At 40.5% G+C, this 26,336-nt stretch overlaps 1 protein-coding gene across 1 annotated transcript in view; it reads left to right on the forward strand.

The window, feature by feature from the left end:
• LOC134232674 (MAM and LDL-receptor class A domain-containing protein 2-like) overlaps positions 1 to 26,336 on the forward strand; it is an 81,224-nt gene that overhangs the window by 52,865 nt on the left and 2,023 nt on the right. The window contains 39 exon segments of the mRNA XM_062714659.1: positions 88 to 485; positions 991 to 1,087; positions 1,491 to 1,631; positions 1,824 to 2,080; positions 2,194 to 2,422; positions 2,710 to 2,972; positions 3,349 to 3,436; positions 3,610 to 3,726; positions 3,860 to 3,997; positions 4,139 to 4,264; positions 4,402 to 4,532; positions 4,683 to 4,767; positions 4,985 to 5,116; positions 5,371 to 5,633; positions 6,044 to 6,208; positions 6,305 to 6,392; positions 6,634 to 6,792; positions 7,133 to 7,399; positions 7,642 to 7,775; positions 7,980 to 8,109; positions 8,337 to 8,471; positions 8,601 to 8,863; positions 9,237 to 9,327; positions 9,439 to 9,576; positions 9,997 to 10,262; positions 10,906 to 11,137; positions 11,582 to 11,704; positions 11,872 to 11,999; positions 12,217 to 12,352; positions 12,468 to 12,623; positions 12,873 to 13,031; positions 13,171 to 13,289; positions 13,463 to 13,553; positions 13,780 to 13,920; positions 14,171 to 14,424; positions 14,620 to 14,851; positions 14,997 to 25,218; positions 25,362 to 25,699; positions 25,908 to 26,066. Coding sequence (XP_062570643.1) covers positions 88 to 485; positions 991 to 1,087; positions 1,491 to 1,631; positions 1,824 to 2,080; positions 2,194 to 2,422; positions 2,710 to 2,972; positions 3,349 to 3,436; positions 3,610 to 3,726; positions 3,860 to 3,997; positions 4,139 to 4,264; positions 4,402 to 4,532; positions 4,683 to 4,767; positions 4,985 to 5,116; positions 5,371 to 5,633; positions 6,044 to 6,208; positions 6,305 to 6,392; positions 6,634 to 6,792; positions 7,133 to 7,399; positions 7,642 to 7,775; positions 7,980 to 8,109; positions 8,337 to 8,471; positions 8,601 to 8,863; positions 9,237 to 9,327; positions 9,439 to 9,576; positions 9,997 to 10,262; positions 10,906 to 11,137; positions 11,582 to 11,704; positions 11,872 to 11,999; positions 12,217 to 12,352; positions 12,468 to 12,623; positions 12,873 to 13,031; positions 13,171 to 13,289; positions 13,463 to 13,553; positions 13,780 to 13,920; positions 14,171 to 14,424; positions 14,620 to 14,851; positions 14,997 to 25,218; positions 25,362 to 25,699; positions 25,908 to 26,066 — 16,791 coding nt within the window.

The following is a 26,336-nucleotide window of genomic DNA, read 5'->3' on the forward strand; positions in this document are numbered from 1 at the left end:
TGTATGTTGCTTTCTAAGTATTTGGTGTTTTCAGATCATTCCTTGTAATACATAGACTTTTACATCATCTCTATTCTTCTGCTGCAGCTCCTCTGTTGACTTGTAACTTTGAGAGAGACCTTTGTAACTGGCAACAAGACAAAACAGAAAACCTGGACTGGACCAGAGACTCAGGGGGTACAGCATCCAGTGGAACAGGGCCCTCGTTTGATCACACAACAGGTGGAAAGAGTGGCTACTACATCTACACAGAAGCCAGTGTAAATAACAACAAGACAGCTCGTTTGTTGAGTCCTCCTCTGTCTGTTTCCACGACGGTCTGTGTGAACTTCTGGTACCACATGTACGGGGCTAATATCAACAGGATTAACCTGAGACTGAAGCATGCTGGGACGCTCGGCCAGCCACTGTGGACAAAGATCGGAAATCAGGGAAATCAATGGTTTAATGCTAAAGTAGATGTACTACCTCAGAATGGAGACTTGGTGAGTATAATATAGCACATGTATATTTCAGATCTTACACTTTACAAGTTTATTATAGGAGCATAAAGGTGTTAATGCTACCTTCGTGTACGTGAGCATTTGTGTGGAGAGCTTGATTTTAAAAGCTTTTCAAGTCTTTGGAAAATGAGACCAAAAATAAACAGGCATATAACATTATTCGCCAGTTTATCACAAAAGTTAGTTCCCCTTTTTTTATATTTCTGCTGAGCATGCCAATTTTCAGCTTTCTTGCCCAACTGCTGACTTATTTAGGAAATGCAAACTGATCAAGACAAAGACATCTGTATAAAATAACCCGTATATTTATATGGAAAAATGCAACTCAGTTTTCAAAATTATGGTGATAAAAAGTGATGAGAACAAAATCTATCCACAATTATTACAATTTAAGGTAGTTTCCCAGTCATTCTATGTTAAATAAAGCTGATAGCTGTTCAGTACTTGGACATTCTTTTGTTTATTTTGCTCCTTATTTCACCCCCAGGTTGTGTTTGAAGGCATCACAGGACGTGGTTACCAAGGAGACATGGCACTGGACGACATCTCTGTTCTCAATGGACCCTGCAACAACGCTCTCTCAAGTAAATATCTGAAAGTGTTCATATGCATAGATTGTTTACGATTAGTGAGAGTTCCATGATCATCTCTGTTAAACTTCACTTTATTACATGTACCACTTATCGTGATCTGATTCAAATGTGGAAATGTTGACTTTTGAACCAAAATTCCAAGCTATTGAGGTCACAAAAATGTTATATTATGAATAATCCTTTTGTAAAAAGACAAATATAACTTTTTAAAAAAAGAAATTACGAAGTTTCAAAAATGTTAATCTTCGTTAATAGAAGCAGATCTTGTGCAATATGTAGCTAGATCATGCTTGAAAATGTCTACTTTTGCTTGCATTGATTGAAAAGAAAAACCAGAATCTTATTAGGAAATTCTACAGGAATGATTATATGTTGGATAATTTTTGTTTTTCAGCCTCCTGTGACTTTGAGGATGCCAACATTTGTAACTACCAACAGGATCCTACGGACAATTTTGATTGGACTAGACAGGCAGGAAGAACCGGCTCCACTGGAACAGGGCCATCCAGCGATCATACTTACGGGACCATAGCTGGTACATTTTAATATTTGTATGAATGTCGTTAAAATATGGTTTTACAATGTTTTCCAAAATTGTAATTCTAGCTGTATCTTTAGATCTAAAATTCTTGATGTTGCTACAGACCCAGAGTCTCCTGTCTTGTTAATCTTTTTATCAAGGGAATTTGTAGTGTTACGGTGTTAATGTTGAACTATTTCATCTCAGGCCACTACATGTTTACCGAGTCCTCAGCACCCCGAGTACAGGGAGACAAGGCTCGACTTCTGAGTCCCCAGTACCCCGCCACTAATGGCCAGTGTCTGACCTTCTGGTACCATATGTACGGACTCTCCATAGGAACCCTCAATGTCTACACTAGCTCCTACAACAAACTTAGTGCCCCTCTCTTTACACTGTCTGGTGACCAGGGCAACCAGTGGCGCCAATCTCAGATAACAATACAAGTACAGGGAGCATACAAGGTAATTAGAACACAGCAATGTGAAAGTTGTTATAAAATTGGTAAATATGCTTTGTAAAATTGTATTTTTTAATTGTTTGTTCATTTCTACCATGCATGTGTGTTTTTTTTCAGATTGTGTTTGAAGGAGTCAGAGGAAGTGGTTATAAAGGAGACATATCCATTGATGACATCAAACTGACCCCAGGAGCTTGTCAAGGATTGGCTAGTTGTGACTTTGAATCTGACCTCTGTGGCTGGAACCAGAGACGAGATGACAAATTTGATTGGATAAGACGTTCAGGCCACACCCCTTCATTACTGACTGGTCCAGGAGTTGATCACACCATAGGATCTTCATCAGGTAATGTTCACTTCAGGACACTGAATCAGATCATACGAGGGAATTTTTGAAAGAAGGAGACAGATTTGTGCTATAATGTTTTTACAAATATCTGGCCCTGGGGCCATAAAACTTAGACAAGCTCACTTTTGATCTCAGTCTCACTTTTCCACCATATATTCCTTTTGTAAAAGTGAGACTGAGATCCAAAGTGAGCTCATCTTAGTTTTATGGCCCCGGAGCCTGTTTTGTAACAAATTTTGAGATTCAGAGGACCATTTTTTTTCTAACCCTAAATTATTTTACAGGTTTCTACATGTATATTGAGTCCAGTTCACCCAGAAAGGCAGGAGACAATGCGATCCTCTCCTCCCAGATCATTCCTGTGGCCCCCTACTGCTTCAGGTTCTGGTATTACATGTATGGAGCCAATGTGGGTAGCCTCAATATCTCTCAGGTCATGTCTGGAACCCCTACCTACAAAAATCAGGTGTGGAGTATCAGCGGGAACCAAGGCGCCCAGTGGAAGCAGGGCAACGTCAGCATGAGTAATGCTTATGCACCTTTCTATGTGAGTAACCATTTTATGATATACTGTATACAGGGAAATTTTCAACCCTATCACTCTCATGGCAAATGGTCAGGTTTAAAATATAAGTGAGAAAGCATATCCTGAACTCAACTGTTTCTGGGCAAATTGAACACAGAGCAAAATTCTTTTTTTCAAAAATTCAGTGCAATTTAGATAAGTTCAAAAATTAGATACAATATCCCAATCAATTTCCAACAATTTTTCCTGAAGTTTTGTTGTTATGATTTATGTTTATGTGGTAGTGTTTAAGGCCATGTCATGAGATATATTTTATATTTTTTGTGGTGGTGTGTTAGATCTATGTGGAGGTGATATTGTCATGAAATACATTATATATTTTTTGTGTCCTAATTAGATCTATGTAGAGGCTGATATTGGTGATGGTAACCAAGGTGATATAGCAGTGGATGATTTCATTCTAGACAATTTCGAATGCTCTGCAGGTTTGTGACATGAATTTTATTGATACCAATACATGAGTTGTACAAAATTGAATTTAGCTGGGTAATATTGAAATTCAGCAAGCTTATTATTGATTAGTCCAGTTGTTTATGTAGCCATGTCACTATTTATTGTACATGTTATGCACTGTGTAAGATTTTGTACATTTGAACAGAGCCTAACACAAATGGCAGCTACTCATGTAAAGATCCTCTGAACACAAAGATTCCACAATCCAAAGTCTGTAACTTCATCAGGGACTGTTCCAATGCTGCAGATGAATCAAATTGTGGTATGTGATTTAAATAAAACCATTTTCTAATTGTTTGATTTGTGGAATATATTGGAGATGTTTTCGATGATAATTACTTGGAAAGAAAGAAAGATATAAGGTAGTGATAACCTCTTTCTTTGCTTTATGACAGGTGCCTGTGACTTTGAGCAGGACCTCTGTTCTTGGGTAGCCTCAGGGACAGGGTCATTTGGCTGGAGCCGAGGGGGAAACCAGACTGCCACAGCAAATACTGGACCCAGATATGACCACACCATTGGAAATTCTGCAGGTAATTACACTTCACCTCTCCCAATCAATGAACAACCCTTCCTTTTTGGATCAATTTATAATGTTTATTTTTTAAATTATGACAGTCTTTAGTGTTTACCTTTTGTTTTTAATGCCCAGTGTTGGTATTTCTCTTTGACAGGACATTATCTGTACATTGATGCCAGTCTGGGGTCCTTTACAAGTCAGGCCGAGCTTATTGGACCCACACTACATGCCTGTAGCTCCACCTGCCAATTCCAGATGTGGTACAACATGTATGGCACAGGTTAGTGACCGCTCACCCGTAACAAAATTATACTCACAATCTGAGTTTTTAGTGGGTAGTCTAGATCTCTCAGATCCATAATTAATTGTTCTTAATTGAAGTTATTCAAATTTTACTAACTTTTCAATGATTTACAGGTATAGGTAAATTACGTGTTCTGATAAGAGAAGGCAACAGAGACACAGAGATTTGGAGACTTCAAGGTAACCAGGGACGAAACTGGAAGAAAGCAACCATTGACATTGGACGTGTGGATAGAGCATTCACGGTACTTGAGAGTCAGATACTTGTCAGTCAAAGTCAAAATCTATACTTTACAAAGTATCAACAGCTTCTTGGTTTCCTTAATTAATATTTAACATACATGAAGTTCTATATGTCTGTATAAGTGAATACATTTGTTATTTCCTCTCAACAGCTTGTGATACAAGCCACACGAACTTACAGTGTCCAGGGAGACATTGCCATCGATGACCTTCAACTCATCAACTGCAATTATCCAGGTTATCTATTGAAATTAATTGAATTCTAATGAAAGCATTATATCTTATTGTATAAATGATCATTGAATGATAATCGAAATCCAGTCAAGCCTTGATAAAAAAAAACGATGAAATGGCACAGGTTGGACACCAGTCACAAAGTGCTGTACATATGATAAGCACTTTTAAAAAAAAAAAGAAATTCTATAGAAGGTAAATTTTCTTTTTGTTTCTGCAGCCCCCCAGGCGTCCTGTCCCTCCCCCTACCAGTTCCACTGTAAAGTCAACAAAGGATGTATAGCCAACAACCAGAGGTGTGACTTCAACGACGACTGTGGAGATGGCTCAGATGAAGATCCCGCTACGTGCTGTACGTATTTATAAAAAATTCTGAGTAGTGATGATATTATTACAAAAATTTAACTTCAATATCTCAAACACTGATAAATCAAATTAAATGGATGCATTGTCCCAACCACTTGATCTTTAAGTGTTTTACCACTGATATCACAAATTCTTCAACATTTAAAGTTTTTCATAGGTCCAGTAAAAATTTGAGATAACTAAGTTTGACTGTAATAGAGTTCTTTATGAAGTCTATAAATTTTTCTGCTCTCTTTATAGCAAACTACCCTGCCTCCTGTAACTTTGAGAGCAGCCTCTGTAGTTGGATGCAGGATAAAACGGACAAATTTGACTGGATTAGAGCAAACGGTCACACCGCCACCTACGGAACAGGTCCCTCCAGAGATCACACTCGGGGTACAGCCTCGGGCTATTACATGTTTATTGAGTCCTCAGCACCACGAAGACGAGGAGACATGGCCCGTCTTATAAGTCCCCTGTTTAAGGCTGTTCCTCCCAATAATAATCCAAACATCTGTGCTGTAAGTTCAGTGTGATTATTATTCAAACTCAGTAAAGAAACTGTAAAATGTAGTTCAAGAATAATTAAAGTCAGTAAGGTACTTGCTGTTTATTTGTGTGCAAAATTAGCATGGCAGAAATATACCATTTTAAGGTATCTTGCTTGATATTTTAAAGTAACTAAATTTTGACACCTCGCGAGATAGTCATACTGTTAGTAGACAAAATTTTACATTGTGGTTATTGCTCTATATAATGTAATAGCAGGTTTTTTGTAAAATGATTTACAGTATATGAACATGTATAAGCAGGTTTTTTGTAAAGTCACCAAAAGTTTTTGTGTCCAGTAATCTACATTAATTTTACAGACAAAAAAACTGACACATGTTTAAGAGAAGTACATTTAACTGATTTTTTTTTCTCTGTTCAGATTCGATTCTTCTACCATATGTTTGGTCGAGGCATTGGTTCACTGAATGTCTACACCAGAGAAACTGTGACAGGACCAAAGAACAAAATATGGTCAAAATCCGGAAATGTTGGGGACTTCTATGAAAGAGTTGATCTTGTAATCAATGAGACCAAACCATTCCAGGTAAAAAATAATAAAGAATTTCTTAATGAATCAGATATATCATTGAAACCTATGTCAGATTAAGAGAAATGTTAGTATGAGTCTCTCTGTGTGCAGGTTGTGATTGAGGGAGTTGTTGGCAGTTATTTGGGAGACATTGGAATTGATGATGTTTCTATGACACCAGGCTGTATTCTGATGAATGGTAAAATCATGCACTCACTTTAAATATTGTCAATGTTGAAATTTTAATGCTGGTAGAAACTGTTTTATTTGTGTCATTATTGTTCTTAAAATAAACCAAGAGAAACCAATCATAAGTCCAAAACTGATGTTTAATGTATATTTTCTTTTTAGATCATGATAATGCATACTAGTTCAAGTTATATAGTGTTGAGATTTTCAGACTTTATTTTGTGGATTTTCAAACTTTATTTTGTCCTCAGGAGTGAACACCCTCCCCTCTGGGTCTCCTCCCCCTGTAACCACACCTAACCCCTGCGGTAATAATAGTTTTGCCTGTACCTCGGGAGCCTGCATCCCGTCCTCCCAGGTCTGTGACTTCACACCTCAGTGTTCTGATGGATCGGATGAGGCCAAGTGTGGTAGGTGGTCATTTTATTTGTGATCAATTTACTGAATACAGTAAAACATGATTCAAGTGCCAGGGACAGATAATTTTGTTGCAATATATGCATTATTTGTGTTAAGATTTTAATATGTTTTAAAGTCACAGGGAAGTTGTAAATGTATTCATTTTAACTTTGTTTTGCTGTACAATTTTATTTTGGAATAATGAGACACAGAGTGTAAAAAAGGATGCCATGTCTTAAATATCTTAGCTTGTTAATGGAATTTTTTGTGTATTTGTGCTATAAGTATTTTGTCAGTTTTGATTACAAATGCATTCATTGTTGACTAGGAGAGATGATTTTTTTTTTACAGGTACATGTACCTTTGAGAATGGTCAGTGTGGCTGGACCGATGTCAGCAGTGGACGCTATAACTGGCACATCTTCCAGGGGTCCTCCCCCGGTACAGGTGGACCCAAGACTGACCACACCAATGGCACTGCCGCCGGTCACTACATGCTGGTAGAGGGAGCCTCGGGAGTGTTCTACAGCCGGGCCCGCATGGAGACACCACCTCTTGGAGCCACAGGACCTAGCTGTCATGTGACCTTCTACTACCACATGTTTGGACTTGGAGCAGGTAAATAAATTTTATAAATATTTTTTTTTCCTTGTAAAGGATTTTGAAGGAAAACTAAAATAGTATTTATTATTGCATTTTTTTTTTTGGCTTCTGTGTATAAAAATTTGAACAAAGACAGTATTTAATTTTGCATCCTTGTATTTTTTATTTTGTCAGGTAGAATCTACAAATCCACACTCAAATGTATGACGTACATGAATCTGTTCAAATTAATGAAAAAATATCTTTGAAATTTTCAGGAAACATTCGTGTTTTGGTTGTCAACACCAAGAATCCAACTGATAAGACCTACATTTTCTCACAAAGTAACAACATGGGAAATGGCTGGCAGCTGGGAAGAGCAGATATTGGTCAACTTCCTGCAGGATATAAGGTATAGTAACTGTTACAATTTGTCTTAATATTACCTAAAAAATTATAAAGTTTTTAACTACATATGCAGAAATACTAAAATGTGAAAAGTGTTCCTTATTATTTTTTAACAAATTTGAAGTAATAACACTTCAGATGTTTCTTAAAAAATAACTATTATGCCTTTGGTTTTGACTGATGTCCTTTGAATTATTATATTTCCTAGGTTCAAATTGAAGCCAGTCCGACTAAATCATTTGCACCAAATTCTGGTATACCTAACTCTGACATGGCCATTGATGATGTGGTTTTCCAGCAATGTAATCCGGTCACCATCTTCAATGCATCAACCAACGGTAATCCATATAAATCTTGTTGATTTAAAAACAGCTTTATATTCATTATATATATTGGGTATTGATATTTTATTTTATATTGACTCCCATAGAGTGTCATCTTTATAATTTGTACTTGACATTAACATTGTACATGTACAACAACATTATTTCAAGTTTCGTGATATTTGACATCCATTTCTTTAATATCCTTAGGATGTTTAGGTTCCTTGTCATGTCTTTTGTAGCTCTGAATTGTACATTTGAGTCTGGATGGTGTGGATACACACAGGACCAGAAGGATGATTTTGATTGGACGAGAACTAACATCAGTTCCCCCACTGTAGGAACAGGGCCTGATCGGGACCATACGTCAGGAAAAGGTAACTCTACCATCGGATCAAATCCCACAATAATGACAAAAGATTAATATTAATTGCTTTCAGCCATTAAAAAATTAAAAAATGAACAGATTACAAATTTTTTAACACGAGAAATGTCTCTGTTCGTAGGATTCTACATCTACATGGAGACCTCAGCCCCTCGCCGCCCGGGTCAAAGGGCAGTTATCTCGTCAGGTATAAACAAAGCCACGCCTCTCACTGGAATGTGTCTGAGATTCTGGTACCACATGTTTGGAGCTCACGTCAACACGCTGAATGTCTACCAGCAAACTCCCAGTGGGAACCAATCTCTGATCTGGACTCGATCTGGAACCCAGGGAAATGTCTGGAAACAGGGTCTACAAACTGTCAAGAGCTCTCAGCCATACGAGGTAATGACTGCTGGATTATTTATTCACTCTTGAGGTCTGTTCTAGGAGCCGTAAAACTTAGACGAGCTCACTTTTGATCTCAGTCTTACTTTCCCACTATTAATTCCTTTGGAAAAAGTGAGACTGAGTTCAAAAGTGAGCTCATTATGGACCCCAGTCCAGGACTTTAAGATAAATCTGATAAAATAAACAATACATTTTACTCCTCCACCAAAAGAAAAATGTAATTTAAGTATATTTGTACTGTATTAAGGGATGTATATAAAAGTATTTAGAAAAACTAAATAATTATTTGAATTTTGTTGTACATATAATTATGAAGGAATCAGGAAAATTACATTCTAAAATTAATATATCATTCTTCTTCTTACAGATTGTTTTTGAGGGGGTTGTAGGAAGTAGCTGGCAAGGAGACATAGCATTAGACGACATCAGTGTTGTCACTGGACCTTGCCCCCCTAAACGTAAGGCTTAATTAGCATACTGAAGAAACACACTGATATTTTGCTTGATTGAACCTAGGTTTTCTTAACAGTGATCATGATGATTTAGTGAGGAATATCTCTGTGTTTTAGGAACCTGTGACTTTGAGGCTGGATTCTGTGATTGGACACAGGACTTCAATGATCAATTTGATTGGACGAGACAGAGAAATGGTACGCTGTCTAGATTTACAGGCCCTCCTTATGATCACACCACAGAGAGCCAGTATGGTGAGTGTCAACGTCTTAAGTACTGTAAACCAACTTTTATTCGCGACGACTTTATTTCGCGATTTACCACGGATAAAGTAGTTCGCGACGATTTATTTTCGCGATCAAGCCTTTTTGGATCTGTTGTTAATAGACACATACACTCTAAAGACCGGTTCGCGGCGAGAAATATTTGCGATGACGAGGCTCTCGCGAACTTCGCGAAAATTTCTCGCATGCGAATAAAAGTTGGTTTACAGTAATCTTAGGAATTTAGGAGTAACTCATACAGTGTAAAACTTTTCAATGTTTTAAAAAATTTTAAAATTTGTCAGATATCTAGTAAAATTAGTTAAACTTTTAAAGTGAAACTTATTTTTTGTGGAAGAAAGATCTGAATGTTGAGGAGTTCTCAGTTCCATACTTTCTATTTATTTGTAGGATACTTTATCTACATTGAGTCCTCTGCCCCCAGGAGACAGGGGGATGCTGCCAGAATTGTCAGTGGTGTTTTCCCTCCCACCCCCAATGGAGACTGTCTACAGTTCTGGTACTACATGCAGGGTAACAACACAGGGAAGCTGAATGTCTATCTCCGTCCTAACGACGGTTCCTCCGACCGACTGCTGTTCCAGAGGGTGGGGAACCAGGCAGTAGAACTCTGGCTCTACCAGTCTCAGACCATCTATTCCAATTCTGTGTACCAGGTCAGTTTTATTATGCTTGTATCTCTAGATTTTAAAACTTCAGGCAAAAAGTAGTAATCACTCAGCATGTTATTACAGTCAAACTTTGTTATCACGAACACCAATATGTCGAATAACTTAGATATGTCTATGTGATTTGGAAGGCTTGACCAATTATTCTTTAAGTATTTTACCCTCAATATCTTGAATTCTCAGATATCTCGAAGTTTTTTCTTGGTCCCATCGAATTCGATATAACAAAGTTTGACTGTACTTTTTAGAATGCTATTGCAACTACCGTATAAGTGTAAGTTTTAGTGAGACGCAAATTAAGCAATTTGCCCTTAAAAACTGGTGACTTATATTTAGCGAGATGTTATTTTAGCGATTTTGAAATGTATATTAAAGAGGCTATTACAAATAAAATGCAATTAATTTTTGGCGATATTCAATTTTAGCCATTTCGGCACCCTCGCTAATAATGCCAAAATTAAATCCTCGCTAAAAATTCTACTAAATATACGGTATTTTGTAAAATACATTTGGCCAATCCACAAGAGTTTGAAACAGTAAAACAATCATTATGAAAGCTTTTGATTGTGACAACAGAGCAACAAAACAATTCATTCATTGGTATTTTTTACAAATCAATCTTTATTTATAGATTGTGTTTGAGGGAGTTATAGGTAACGGGTACATGGGAGACACTGCTCTGGACGACATCAAGATTCTGCCGGGTAAATGCTCCCCACCTGGCTACTGTGACTTTGAGACTGACACCTGTGGGTACAGTAACACACGAGCAGGAGATGATTTTGATTGGCTGAGAAGTGCCGGTGCCACCCTGACAGCTAACACTGGTCCCACTGTAGATCACACAACAGGCTCAGATAGGGGTCGGTATAACTACAGGAAAACATGTTTACACTGGACAGGATTATACTGAATAACTGCATAATAGGATGTCAATTTTGTCATCAAGTAATGCAAAAAAAAAACCACACACACTCCATGAAATATAAAGCAGGATTTTCATTTAAGTTCCCTTTATACACTGGTAAAATTTTTCTTTTTTTTACTTTTAGAAAATTATTTATGGTATTCTATTTTATATCAAATGGCGGGTCATTCTAACTACACAAAAGTATCCTGAATTTAGGGTGTAATGTAGAGGGGGTCCATGAATGGGGGCAATGTTATTTGTAACTGGGATTTGTTGTAAATCTTTTTAACGGTATGGGACACAAATATACGATTGGTCAAGTAAACAACACTAATCATCATGCAGTTCTTTCCATCATGAGTGAAATATTGAAACAAATGCAATATTGTTTATATAGGATTCTACATGTTCATTGAGACAACTGGTAGAAATCGTGGCCAGAGAGCCTGGTTCTACAGTCAGTATTTCCCACCAACCACCAGTTCCTGTATCAGCTTCTGGTATAACATGAACGGACCAAGTAAGTAGTCATCTGAAATCAATGAATCTTAAATATCAATACAGCAATCTTGAACCATGAGATTTAATTAATAAAATTAAGAGTTCAAAGCTTTTTATTCAGACAAAGAAATGGTTTGATATGATTGGACAATACCTTTTAATTATTGTCACTTCTCTATGCTACAGATGTGGGTGCCCTTCGTCTGTACAAGCCAGACCCCACCAGGACAGTAATGTTATGGAATGCCACAGGGAACCACCAGAATATCTGGCTACACGCCAATGTCGATGTCAAAAGCTCCACATGGTTCCAGGTAGGGTATTATTTTCTATGATATATCACTGACGTGTTAAAAGTAACACATCACTAATAATTTTTTCCTAGCTTTACTGTCAGTATATGACTTAAATTTTTTGACTTTTGCTGTATTGGATTGAAATCCGTATGCATATTTGTTAAGTTGGATTGAATTCTGTAGAAATACTGTTGTGGTAAGCCTGAATTCTATATTTTTTTGCTGTATTTATTAGATCACTTTTGATGGAGAAGTTGGAAATGGCTTTGCTGGAGACATTGCTATTGATGATGTTTCAATCCTGAATGGAACATGTGCATCACAAACCACTGCCATGACAACACCAATGATAGCATCTACTGTGTCCTATCGTGAGTTTCTTGTACCATTTTTCTAATAATGATAATTTCTTAGTCTTGTTTTGTGCACAAAATTGCTCCATGAAATAATGAAAACATCTAAAAAAAAATTTTTAATCCAAAACAGCTCCCTCTATGTATGACTGTACATTTGATGGCCCCCACCCCTGCCAGTGGACCCAGGAACATAATTCTGACATATTTGATTGGACGACTCATTCTGGGGGAACCTCCTCGGGTTTTACTGGTCCCAAGTCTGACCACACTCTGCAGAACAATCAGGGTGAGAATCCTAGAGGAAAATATAGTTGTAGCAAAAAAGTTAGAAAATAGCTAGGTGTAAAAAATGATTCAGATACAAAATTACCATAAGGAAACAGTTAAAGTCTTTAGATAACACTATTGAAGCTACATATAGTTGTTTACAATCTTTATTGTGATAGAATATTTTTTTTTATTTCATTTAAGGGACACTTTTGTTGGGGGATATGTATGTGAATCTTAATTAATGAAGTGTTTCTTTGTAACACAGGTCATTACATTTATATTGAGACCAGTTCCAGACATCCCAATGACACTGCCCAGTATGTGAGTCCACAGATGTCTGTAGACAATACCGGATCCTGTGTCAAGTTCTGGTACAATATGTATGGATCAGACATCAACAGACTCAATGTGTATGCCAAATTAAGTAAGTGTACAAATTTAAAATTGAATTTTTTACTGAACAAATAAAAAAAAAAGTTGTTGCTGGAGAAAGACCAAACTGAGAGGGGTTGTTTTGTTATCTGTGGAAAGTGCAATTTATAATGTCAAGTTTTAATGCTTAGATGGTAATCTGGGAACACCCGTTTGGACAAAGATTGGAGATCAAGGACCGCAGTGGAAGTTTGCCTCAGTCTTCATCAACTCAGCTGTGCTGAATCCTCCCAATCCATCAACCATAAATGTAAGAAAAAAAACCTAAACTATATATATGTACATACACTGTATTATATAGTTAAAGTATATAATTTATATAAGGAATATGCTCTTTGCAAGGGGATGCTTGACTTTGCAGTGCCCTTGTTTTTGCTGCAATTTTTTTCCATTCACATAAGTCATTATTTTTTGTGCTTACAGGTGGTATTTGAGGGCGTGGTAGGAAAAGGTTACAAAGGAGACATTGCAGTAGATGATATTTTTGTCAACACAGGAGCTTGCCCACCATCTGGTTAGTACAGATAAAATTCTACGTGCTTATTAACTGATTTCAAGGGGTATAAGATGGAATAAAATTTTGAGAAAAAGAATAAAATTCTGTTGTAGTTGTTGATATGAAACCATAAATGCTAGTTGAAACATGACTGACAATATCATTCTTAGTATTGTAAAGGATAGCTAATATTCATTTGTATTATCAATTTTAATATTCAGAGACTTTTTTCCTGTTTTTACAGATACATGTGACTTTGAAAACAGTGATTTGTGTGGATATAAACAAGATAAAACCGATGATTTTGATTGGACAAGAAATACTGGTGGAACTGGATCAAGAGGCACAGGGCCCAGTTCAGATCACACTTATGGAACAAATGATGGTAAAATGTTTTGATGATACTTAGTTTGAAGATCTCAACTTTAATACAGGACATGTTAGGTCTCAGTATTAGAATGATGGCAAAGTATATTTATATGATGTACAATTTGTACTCAGTGGAGGGTCCTGTATCTTCTTTGTTGCTAAATTATTACTCATTTTTCAGTCTTAATATTTAACTTTGATATAAAACACAATTAGCTTTACTGAATGTTTGTTTTCTGAAATTTATGTTTTTTTAACATTGACAGGTCATTATATGTACATTGAGACCTCGGCCCCCCGACTTCCCGGTCAGAAGGCCCGCCTCCTCTCCCCCACCTATCCCCCCACCACTGGACGCTGTATGACCTTCTTCTATCACATGTATGGTGCAGTAGGAACCCTCAATGTTAGACTCTTCTCCCAGGGAACTCTACAACCTGCCATCTGGACCAGGTCACGCAATCAGTACAACATGTGGAGAATTGGGCAGGTTACGCTCAACAGCAATTCCCCCTATCAGGTCAGTGAACGGGACTACAAGTGTTTCAATTAAAATGAATTAGGTAGTACTTATTATTTAAAAAAAAAGATTATTCTATCTAGAATTTGCTTCCCAGTACGAAGACTTAAAAACTCTTAAGTAAGAAGACTTAAAAAAACACATCTTTTTTGATGTGGTTATAGCATTGGTAAATAAGTGTTTGTGTATACTCAGGTTACATTTGAGGGAATCAGAGGAAGGTCCTACTTGGGAGACATAGCCATTGATGACATCAGCATCAAAGATGGAGCCTGTCCAGCACCAGGAAGCTGTAACTTTGAGACTGACTTCTGCACCTGGACCAACACAATGACAGGAGATGATTTTGATTGGTTGAGAAACAAAGGAGCCACTGGTAGCTCCAGAACTGGCCCTTCTGTTGACCACACTGTAGGAAATGCTAATGGTAAGTGTTCAGGCAAAATAACATAAAATTCAAATTAGTTTCCAAGAACTCAAAATAATTTCATAAAACAGAGGAGCAAGGAATGCATCAACTTTGTACTTTTCTAATAAGAAAAATATTTTTTATGTAATAATTACTTTTTCAGGATACTATGCCTACATTGAAGCCTCCGCTCCAAGAAAGCCAGGTGACAAAGCAGTTTTACAGTCCACCACCCTGAGTGCCACCACTGCTAGCTGTTTCTCCTTCTGGTACTTCATGTATGGAGCACAAGTGGGGTCTCTCAGCCTCAGAAAGGAATTTTTAGGCTCCACCCAGTACGGCACTGCCATCCCTCTTTGGTCGATGACCGGCAACACTGGACAGAAGTGGATCAAAGCCAGTGTCAACATTACCAGTCGAGTGGAGTACATCCTGACCTTCACAGGGGTCGAGGGTCAAGGGTTCACTGGAGACATTGCCATTGATGACATCAGCCTGACATCTGGAGTCTGCTCTGGATCAGCTGGACAGATATCCTTCAGTTGTGGGGATGGAACCACCTACACACAGAGTCAGCAGTGTGATTTCAACAGGGATTGCACCAACGGAGCAGACGAGAAGAACTGTGGCAATTGTACATTTGATGGAAGCTCAGGACTTTGTGGCTGGTTTGATAACAGTGCTGGCTCATTCCGCTGGGAAAGACACAACAATGGTACAGAGACTGCTAACACAGGACCCTCAAATGACCATACCTACGGAGATGCTACCCATTATTACATGTATGTAGATGCCAGCTATGGAGTTTCCAACTCAAGAGCTGCCTTGAGAGGGCCCACTCTCCAACAAGCCGCTGACACCTGTCAGATGACATTTTACTATCATATGTATGGCACTCGCATTGGTCGATTGTACGTCTATGTGGTCACAGGAGGAGCACCCACACTCCTAGCTAACATTTATGGAAATCATGGCAACCAGTGGAACAAGTACACTGTCAACATTGGTCGTAGAACTGCTCCCTTCAACGTTGAGTTCCGAGCCTATCGCAGCTACACTGTGATTGGGGACATAGGAATTGATGATGTGTCTTTTGTGAATTGTGGACTTCCTCCAGTACAGAGTTCTTGTCCTTCCACCCAGTTCACGTGTCAGCGTGGATCGTGTGTGGATATGTCCCGAGTCTGTGATTACACTGACGACTGTGGAGACAACTCTGATGAAACCGGACCAAATGCTCACTGTGACCAACTCCCAGCTCGATGCGACTTCTCCACTTCCCTTTGTGACTGGGTACAAGATAGAGGAGATAAATTTGACTGGAGCCGAAGGAATTCTCCCACTCCATCAACAGCCACTGGGCCTACAAGAGACCACACCACTGGACTCAGAACTGGAGGGTTCATCTACATAGAGTCCTCCAGACCCAGGAGACGAGGTGATAATGCTGTACTTCTCAGTAGTATGTACAACACAGCACAAACCCAGGACCAATGTAAAGTTACTTTCTATTACAACATGAATGGCCGTACCATGGGAACTCTGAATGTGTACACAATGGACACCAACAACCATCTCAGTAAAGTGTTCACTGTTTCTGGAAATCGTGGAGATATTTGGGTCAAGACCACAGTCAATCTCGTCAGTCCATACCCATTCCAGGTTCTTCTAGAAGGAGTGGTAGGAAGTGGGTACTATAGTGATATTGCTATAGATGACACTGTCTTCAGTAAAGGATGCAAGAAACTGAATCAGACTTTTGCCACTGCCATTACAATCCCTCCAACTGCTCCAACAGCCAACCCTTGTGGAAGTGGACAGTTCTCATGTGCTGACAGGTCTACCTGTATCCCAGCACAGAAGGTGTGTGACTGGAATGTCGACTGCACAGATGGATCGGATGAAGCCACTTGTGGACCCTGTAACTTTGAGAATGGATTGTGTGGATGGAGAGATCTTAGCACTGGACGCTACAACTGGACCAGGCACTCAGGCACACAGAACAGTGGGACTGCTGTAGGACCTGTCACTGACCATAGCACCAAAACATCTGCTGGCCATTATGCTTATGTGGAAGGAACTTTTGGAGTCTTCCTCAGTAAAGCTGTGCTTCAGAGTCCTGCCCTCCCACCTGCAGCAGACACCTGTGAGATGTACTTCTACTATAACATGAATGGAATGCATGCAGGAAGCTTAATTGTCAGTGCCCTAGTCAACAACACTAAAACATCACTCTTCAGAATCAGTGGACCTCATGGATCAGCCTGGCAGAAAGGAACTGCTTACATTGGCAAGGCCCTTGGAAAGACAACAGGCCAGTTCAGTTTGATGTTTGAGGTCCTCCCATCCAGAGGTTTCTCTCCCTCTCCAACTGATGATATAGCTATTGATGACATCTCCTTTGCCAATTGCTACCCACTTGCTCCACCTCCAAACTTGGCCTGTGATTTCTCTCAAGATTTCTGCAACTGGAACCAAGCTCCTGATGATGACTTTGACTGGACCAGAACAAATGGTTCCACCAAGAGTGTTGGAACTGGACCAAGATTTGACCACACCACAGGGTCAGGGAAAGGATACTATGCATACATCGAGACGTCTGCACCCAGACATAGAGGAGATGTGGCTATCCTGGACAGCAATCCCCTGCCTCCCACTCCATCACAGGGCCATTGTCTGACATTCTGGTACTACATGTTTGGAAACAACATAGGAAGTCTCAATATTTACTTGGTGACAAGCACAAATAGAACTCTGTTTTGGTCAAGAAATGGAACCCAAGGAGATGCCTGGAAAATGGCTCAGAGACAGATTATTTCCAATACAGATTTCAAAATCTCTGTGTATGGAGTTGTTGGCAATGGGTATCAAGGAGATATAGCTATTGATGACTTCAATATTACCACTGGTGTGTGCCCACCAAAACCTGGATGCGACTTTGAAGATGGAACCTTCTGTGATTGGAAAAACTCACTGATGGATGATTTTGACTGGACAATTGGCCAGAATGGCACAGCATCTATTGGAACAGGTCCACCATTTGACCACACATTTGGATCCAGCACTGGTCACTTTGCCTACATAGAAAGTTCAGCTCCAAGACACCCGAATGATCAAGCCATTCTCGTCAGTAGGTTCTTAGATGGCAGTGCTGCTAGATGTCTCAGATTCTGGTACCATATGTATGGAGCCAGCATTGGTTCCCTAAATGTATACCAAGGAGCTAATGGCTCTCAGATTCCAGATCAAGTCTGGACAAGAAATGGAGATCAAGAGAACATTTGGAGGAGAGCCACTGTCCCACTGAAGCAATTACCAGGCAAGCAGTACCAGATTCTCATCAAAGGCGTCAGGGGTACAGGATACCGGGGAGACATTGCTATTGATGATCTGCTGATAACAGATGGTCAGTGCCCTCCAGATGGATCCTGTGACTTTGAACAGGACACTTGTGGATGGACTAATGCATTGGCTGGAGATAACTTTGACTGGCTTAGAGATTATGGAGGAACACCATCTTCTACAACAGGCCCCCAAGTAGACCACACTCTAGGAACTAAAGCAGGTTACTACATGTACATTGAAACCTCTGGAAACAACAGGACAGTTGGAGAGAGAGCTTGGCTGATCAGTGATATTCTAACAAGAACCACAGGGAACTGTGTTTATTTCTGGTATCACATGTATGGAGCAGGTGTTGGAGCATTGAATGTATACAAACAAGACTTCTTCAATAAGCAGAAAACTTTGGCCTTCAGTCTTAGTGGAAATCAAGGAAATGCATGGCAACAAGCCTCAGTCAACTTTGCCTCTGATCATGAGTACACTGTAATATTTGAGGGAGTCTATGGTGGAAATTATACAGGAGACATTGCCATTGATGATATCCTCATTACAGCCAATCCATGCTCTGCCACCACACCAACACCAGCCATTTCTATGGCAACGACTCCTGCAGTGTTCCCTAAAACAGCTGTGGACTGTGACTTTGAGACAGGACTCTGCTCTTGGAACCAAGATGTTGGAGATGATTTTAATTGGTCAATAAAGAATGGAACAACCAGCTCTGGCAACACTGGACCTACAGCTGACCATACACTGCAGAATAATCTCGGTCATTATATTTATATTGAAGTATCAGGAAAGCTTCCAAATACAACAGCAAGAATAATAAGTCCTTCAGTTTATGTCAAGTCTGCTGGTGTGTGCTTGAAATTCTGGTACAACATGTATGGTGCTCACATCAACAATCTCAACCTTTATGTCCAAAATGTGTCATCCACCAAGAAACAGATACTGTGGAACAAGCATGGAAGCCAAGGTACAGACTGGAAGTATGCCCAGGTCCATCTCCAGAGCCAAGGACAAGTCAAGTTTGTGTTTGAAGGTGTAGCGGGTGTCAGCTACCAGGGAGATATTGCTCTGGATGATATCTCACTGAACCAAGGCCTGTGTCCAGGGTCCCCAACTTGTGACTTTGAGGATGGCATGTGTGGATATACTCAAGATGTCTCTGATCAGTTTGACTGGACACTGCATTCCTCTCGTACAGTAAGTTCAAGCACAGGACCAGCAAGTGATCATACATATGGCACATCACAGGGCCATTATGTGTACATTGAATCATCTGCTCCCAGGAGAATGGGTGACAAAGCAAGAATTGATAGTCCTTCCTTCCCAGCTACTACAGGCACTGGATCCTGTCTTACCTTCTGGTACAGTATGTATGGACGTAGCATTGGTTCACTGAATGTCTATCTCAAACAAGGAACTTCCAGCCAGCTTCGGGCTCCTGTTTGGACCTTGTCAGGAAATCAAGGCAGTAGTTGGAGAATTGCACAAACAACTATTAACAGTCCAACATCATTTAGACTGACTTTTGAGGGAACGGTGGGCAGTGGATACCAAGGAGACATTGCTATTGATGATATCAATCTGGTCAGTGGAGCCTGCCCACCTCCAGGAAGCTGTGACTTTGAGAAGAATCTGTGTACATGGACCAATGTCCGAGGTAATGATACATTTGATTGGGAGAGACATAAGGGAAGAACGAAAAGTTTTGGTACAGGACCATCCACAGATCACACACTGAAGACCATCTATGGCTCCTACATGTACATTGAAGCTTCTGCTCCAAGAACACATGGTGACAAGGCATGGCTAGCCTCCCAAACGTTTGAAAGCTCAAAGACCCCTGTCCGCTGTATAACTTTCTGGTACAACATGTATGGTACTGGTATAGGAACCCTGAATGTCTATCAAAATTTCTTCATGTCTAATCCAAAACAAGTGTTCACACTCTCAGGCAATCAAGGACAGGGCTGGAAACAAGGAAGCGCTGAGCTGACATCTACCAATGGTCAAGACTACCTGATCCTTATTGAAGGAGTAGTGGGCAGTATCATGGGTGACATTGCTATAGATGATATTTCCATCACTTCAGGACACTGTACCACACCAACAGTGAACCCCACCTGTCCCTTCCAGTGCTCCAATGGACAATGTTTGAAGAGCATTAATAATGTTTGTGACTTTAACAGTGATTGTCCAAACGGTGAAGATGAATCAAATTGTGGCTTTAACTGTGACTTTGAGAAGAATCACCCAACATGTAAATGGAATAGCACATCATCAGGATTCCAATGGATGACTTCCAGTGGGTCTTCCTCCTCTCAAAATACAAACAAACCCAGCACTGACCACACAACTCTAGGACCAAATGGCTACTACATGTATGTGGCCCCCAAGGCTGGAGTGTATAGTCGATTAGCTGATCTAACAAGCCCTGTTATTGGTCAGTCATCAAGCACCTGTCAACTGTCTTTCTGGTATCACATGAGAGGCAGCCAGTTCCTTCGAGTTTATCTCAAAGAGTTGAGTGGTTTTACAAGAACTCAAATTTTCTATCTGTATGGAGACCAAGGAAATGTTTGGAAACAGGCTATTATTCCCATCGGGAGAGTGCATTCCCAATTTCAGATCATAATCTCAGGACAAAGAACCTACAGTGGTGTGGGTGACATTGCAGTGGATGATATAAATTTCCAGGGTTGTGCGTTCCCAACATCCACTGCCTGCAACTCGTTTGTGACATTTAAATGTGCCAGTGGAGCCTGTGTAAACCAGAACCGAGTGTGTGATTATTCCGATGACTGTGGAGACAACACAGATGAAGCAAATGGTACTTGTGCTGGATATAACAGATGTAACTTTGAGAAAGGACTCTGTGACTGGACTCAGCTTACAGATGACGACCTAGACTGGACTCTCCGCGCTGGTCCAACTCCATCTGCCGGTACTGGGCCTACCAAAGATCACACTCTGAACACAAATACAGGACATTACCTCTACTTAGAAACCTCCAGGCCAGTCGCACAAGGACAGAAAGCCAGAATCGCAAGTACAGCCTTCCAGCAGTCCTCATCATCACCGTACTGTCAGTTCCGCTTCTTCTACTTCATGTATGGCAAAACAGTGGACACCCTTACAGTCTATTACAGAAATCAGATTTATGGACCACTGTTTAAAGTTTTCTCTGTACATGGCAATGTTGGTTCTTACTATGCCAGACAAGTGGTCAACATCAGATCCTCCTCTCCATTCCAAGTGGTGATAGAAGCCACAGCAGGAGCAAGCTATCTGTCAGATATAGCCATTGATGATGTTTCCTTCTCCTCCAACTGTCAGGTGTACTACGGGAACTTGCCCCTGGGAACTCCCGCCACTACTGTCCCCACTTCTCCTGGCCCCTGTAATGGAGGTCACCAGTGTGGGGATTCTAGCTGTGTGCCCTGGTACCAAGTCTGTGACTTCGTTTCTCAGTGCTCTGATGGATCAGATGAAGCAGCCTGTGGACAGTGTAACTTTGAGAAGTCAAGCTGTGGGTGGATTCCTATCCCTGGTGGAAGATACGCCTGGAAGAGACACAATTCCTCCACTCCAACCTCTTTCAATACACCTCAAAATGATCACACTTACGGAACAAGTCAAGTTGGAAACTACATGTACATTGATGCCTCCTCAGGTTCATATGCAACAGATACTAGATTAGTCTCCCCAGTGTATGGCAATCTGAGCTCCACATGCAGTATATCATTTGCTTACTACACCAATGTAGGGCCTTTCAGCAGACTTAATCTCTACCTGTATCCTCCCCACTCTGACCCAACAACTGCTAGCAGCAGACTTTTCTACAGATTATGGACATCCTCAAGCCTTGTGGGCCGTCAATGGCAGAATGCCACAGTAGGAATAGGAAACCGAGACCCAGGCTACAGACTCGCTTTTGTAGCAAGAAACTTTGACAGAAATAGGGGAGGTATAGCCATTGATGATGTGGTCTTTAACACTTGTGCTCTACCAGCTGTAGGACAGTGTGCTTCCAATCAGTTCAAATGTCGTAGAGGAGCTTGTGTGGACATGACCAGGAAATGTGACTTCTCTAATGACTGTGGTGATAATTCAGATGAGGTGGGATGCAGTAGCTATGTTGAAAGATGCAACTTTGAAAGTGACATCTGTAACTGGCAACAAGACATCAATGACATGTTTGACTGGACCTGGAAACAAGGTGCCACAGCCACTGCAGGAACTGGACCAAACTTTGACCACACCTTTGGAAACTCTACTGGACATTACATCTACATAGAGACCTCATCCCCCCGTGTACAAGGTGATAAGGCACGCCTTTTGTCCCCAGTGTTCCAAGCCAACTCCCAGGCTGGTCAGTGTCAGATGAGATTCTTCTATCACATGAATGGAATAGATGTTAATGCACTGAATGTATACCTAGAAAATTATGAAATGGGACCAAGAACAGCAGTGTTCCAGAAGACTGGTTCTCAAGCTGATATGTGGCTTCGTGCTATGATTGATCTAACCAGTAATCTTCCTTTCAGAGTTGTGATTGAAGGCATCCGTGGAAAGGGTTATCATGGGGACATTGCTTTAGATGATGTATCCTTCACTAGTGGCTGTAAAGTGGCCAATTCATACCATCTTCCTCAAGCTCTCACCACCATTGGTCCATGTGGAGCTGGAAAGGGCCAGTGTAGCAATGGACAGTGTATCAAGGCTACCATGTTCTGTGACTTCAAGGTAGATTGCAGTGATGGAAGTGATGAACAGTCTTGTCCCAGTACATGTAACTTTGACAATGGACAGTTCTGTAACTGGCAGAATGATCTAAACACGAACACCCTTAACTGGACAATAGGAAGTAACAACAACCCAGCACCCAGTCCAGCAACAGACCATACTTCAGGTTCTGCTGCAGGAAAGTTTGCTCTGGTCCAAACTCAGTCTTCAACTACCAGTCGCAAGATTGCTCGACTGGTAAGTCCAATGTACTACCAAGCAGGAACAGCTTGTACTTTCACAATGTGGTATAACTCAAATGGAACAGGAATCACTCATCTTGGAGTTTATTTCACTCAAGGAGAAAGTTACAGAAATATATGGACCATGACTGGCACTCAACTCAGAGCCACCCAAAGAGTTTGGACAAAAGCAACTGTGGAACTACCGAAATGTCCAATGAACTTTAAGGTAACCATTGAAGTGGCTACATATGGAAGACAAACCAACTATGTAGCCATTGATGACTTAGCCTTCACACAGTGCCACTATTTGCCTCCAACTTCCTCATGTTTGCTTGGACAATTCACCTGCAGTTCAGGAAATTGTGTACCACAGAATCTCAAATGTGATCTCCAGACAGACTGCTGTGATGGATCTGATGAAAGTCCAAGCACCTGTGCAGGATATCAACAATGTAACTTTGAGTATGGACTTTGTGGATGGCAACAATCCACTACTGATCAGTTTGATTGGCTGAGACACCAAGGACCAACCAATTCTTATGGCACAGGGCCATCAGGAGATCACACCTATGGATCAAGGACTGGATACTACATGTACATTGAATCCTCCAGGCCTAGACAAGCAAATGATACAGCTCAGCTGATCTACAATTTGAATGTCCCAACATCCCCTTGTGCAATGAGACTTTGGTACCACATGTATGGTAAAAATGTTGGTCAGCTTAATGTCTACATTAAAACCTTAAACACGGGGACACTTCTTCTAAAGAGCATTTCATCCAACCAGAACCAGACCTGGCACAGACTGGAAGTCGCTCTTCAAAGCACAACACCATACCAGGTGGTGATAGAAGGAAAGGTGGGAGTAGGATACCTTGGAGACATTGCTATTGATGACATAAGCTTCACTCCAGGTTGTGGATCCGTCATTCAACCGTTCACTACCCCAGCAGTTTCTACACCAAATCCAAACACATGTGGGGATGGACAATTCGCTTGTGGGGATGGTACCTGCATATCTATATCCAAGGTCTGCAACTTCCAATCAGACTGTAAAGACAACTCCGATGAAAACCAGTGTCCACTAACATGCAACTTTGAACAAGATACTTGTGGCTGGCATGAACTTCCTCTAGATCAGTTTGACTGGACAAGGGCGAATGGAGTATCTACATCTTCTAACAGGAGCATGGCTCCAAACACAGACGATACATATAAGAATCAAAATGGCTATTACATGTACATCAACGATCAAACAGGTGGACAAACTAGTGGACTTGCAGCAGGGCTCCAGAGTTCAGCCTTCAAGTCAGCTAATGCAGACTGTAAGATATCCTTTGCCTACTACACAATTGGTTCAAAGGTGGGAACTCTATATTTATATGTAGTGGAAAATAATGCCTTGACACCTCTATGGAGAAGGCTGCCCTACCCCGCATTGGATGATCAGTGGCATAGTGTTACTGTTGGAATTGGCAGAAGAACCACAGACTTCAACATGCTGTTCAAGAAGGTTGTGACAGGTTACAGTGGTACTACAGCCATAGATGATATCAGCTTCACAGACTGCAGGATGAGGCCCCCTGTCACCCAGTGTAACACCGTCACCCACTTCTGGTGCTCCAACAAAGTGTGTATCCCCAAGAACAAGCAGTGTGACAATGTGGATGACTGCGGGGATGGAAGTGACGAGGGAAGTCTGACTTGTAATGGCTACACACGCTACAACTTTGAGGTGGGAACCGGAAATCTGATCCAGGGACAGAATGGGGTAGACGATGACTTTGACTGGAGCTTGTTTGCTGGACACACTCCATCTACCTTCACAGGACCCCAGTGGGACCACACGTACGGAAACAGCACTGGACATTACCTGTATATGGAAGCCTCGAAACAGAAGTTCAACTCCAAGGCTTGGATTCTTACAGCTCCATTCTACCGCACTAATGGCAGGAACTGTGTGATGAGGCTGTATTACTTTATGTACGGACTCTATGTCAACCAACTGAATGTGTATTCCAGAATGTACTCGTCTGGTCCTCCAACTCACACCCTCTTCTCAAGGTAGGCTTCATAAACTGTGAATATTAATGACTTTTTACTGGAAATTTCTCTTTATAAAAACCTTGTTTGTGTTATTATGCCATTTAGAGGGAAAGTTGTACATTATAACAGAATATTGGGAGAGTTTTGGTACTGTGTTTCAGGTCTGGTGAACAAGGTGCTTATTGGCAGGAGGTCATTCTTCCTCTGAACTACTCTACAGACTTCCAAATCATCATCGAGGCCAAGGTTGGAGATAACTTCCTGGGTGACATTGCCATTGATGACATTAGCTTCACCCCAGACTGTCAGGCCTCTTCCAACACCCTCCCAGCCCCACCTGCTGGTCAGTCTACAGTCCGCCCTCCCGTTAGTACTGGACCATCAAACTGTAACCCGACCAGTCAGTTTACCTGTGTGACAGACAGAAGCTGTATCAGTAAAAGCCAAGTGTGTGACTTCAGAAAGAACTGTGCTGATGGATCAGATGAAGCCCAGTGTGGTACGTACTATAAGATATTTTAATTTTACCCAAATTGAACTTGCATAGAATTTCTTGTGAACTCTAAGAACATTGAATTTATTTTAAATCCAGATAAAAGGAATGCTCTTCAATATTATGTTTGCATATAAAGAAGGTTTTATTTAGAAAAGTTTCAAAAGAATTTAAAATAAGATGACTATCATGTGTAATTTTTTTTTGCTTACAGTGCCCACATTCTGTAGTTTTGACAACGGCACCCTGTGTAACTGGAGAATCAATGCCTCTCACTCTACGGCCCCTGATCAGACCTACAAATGGAAGGTGGACACGGCCGGTACAGCCGCACCAGGAGACTACAGACCTACAGAGGATCAGGCAGGATTCAGTAAGTTGTCATGTAGTGAGAGAGAGAGTGGGAGATTTTTTTGTGACCATCTTATTTTGACATTATTTGCAATGGTCTTGGCAGTGTTAAAATTCAATTTAAAAAGTTTTCCAAGAAAACAAGCATTCTGAGAGTATTGCCTTAGCAAAATTAGTCCCTTACCTGCAAGTGTAATCTGGTTCCCTTTTAAAATTGAAAATACATTGTGTTTTCATTATTTTGTGTAATCTTGTGCAGCAGCCAGTCACATCTCTCTTTACCTCTTAGTTC

The sequence above is a fragment of the Saccostrea cucullata genome, unplaced genomic scaffold, assembly GCF_032062105.1.
Source record: "Saccostrea cucullata isolate Sc308-1 unplaced genomic scaffold, CSIRO_AGI_Scuc_v1 ctg460, whole genome shotgun sequence".
In the NCBI taxonomy this organism is placed as follows: domain Eukaryota; kingdom Metazoa; phylum Mollusca; class Bivalvia; order Ostreida; family Ostreidae; genus Saccostrea; species Saccostrea cuccullata.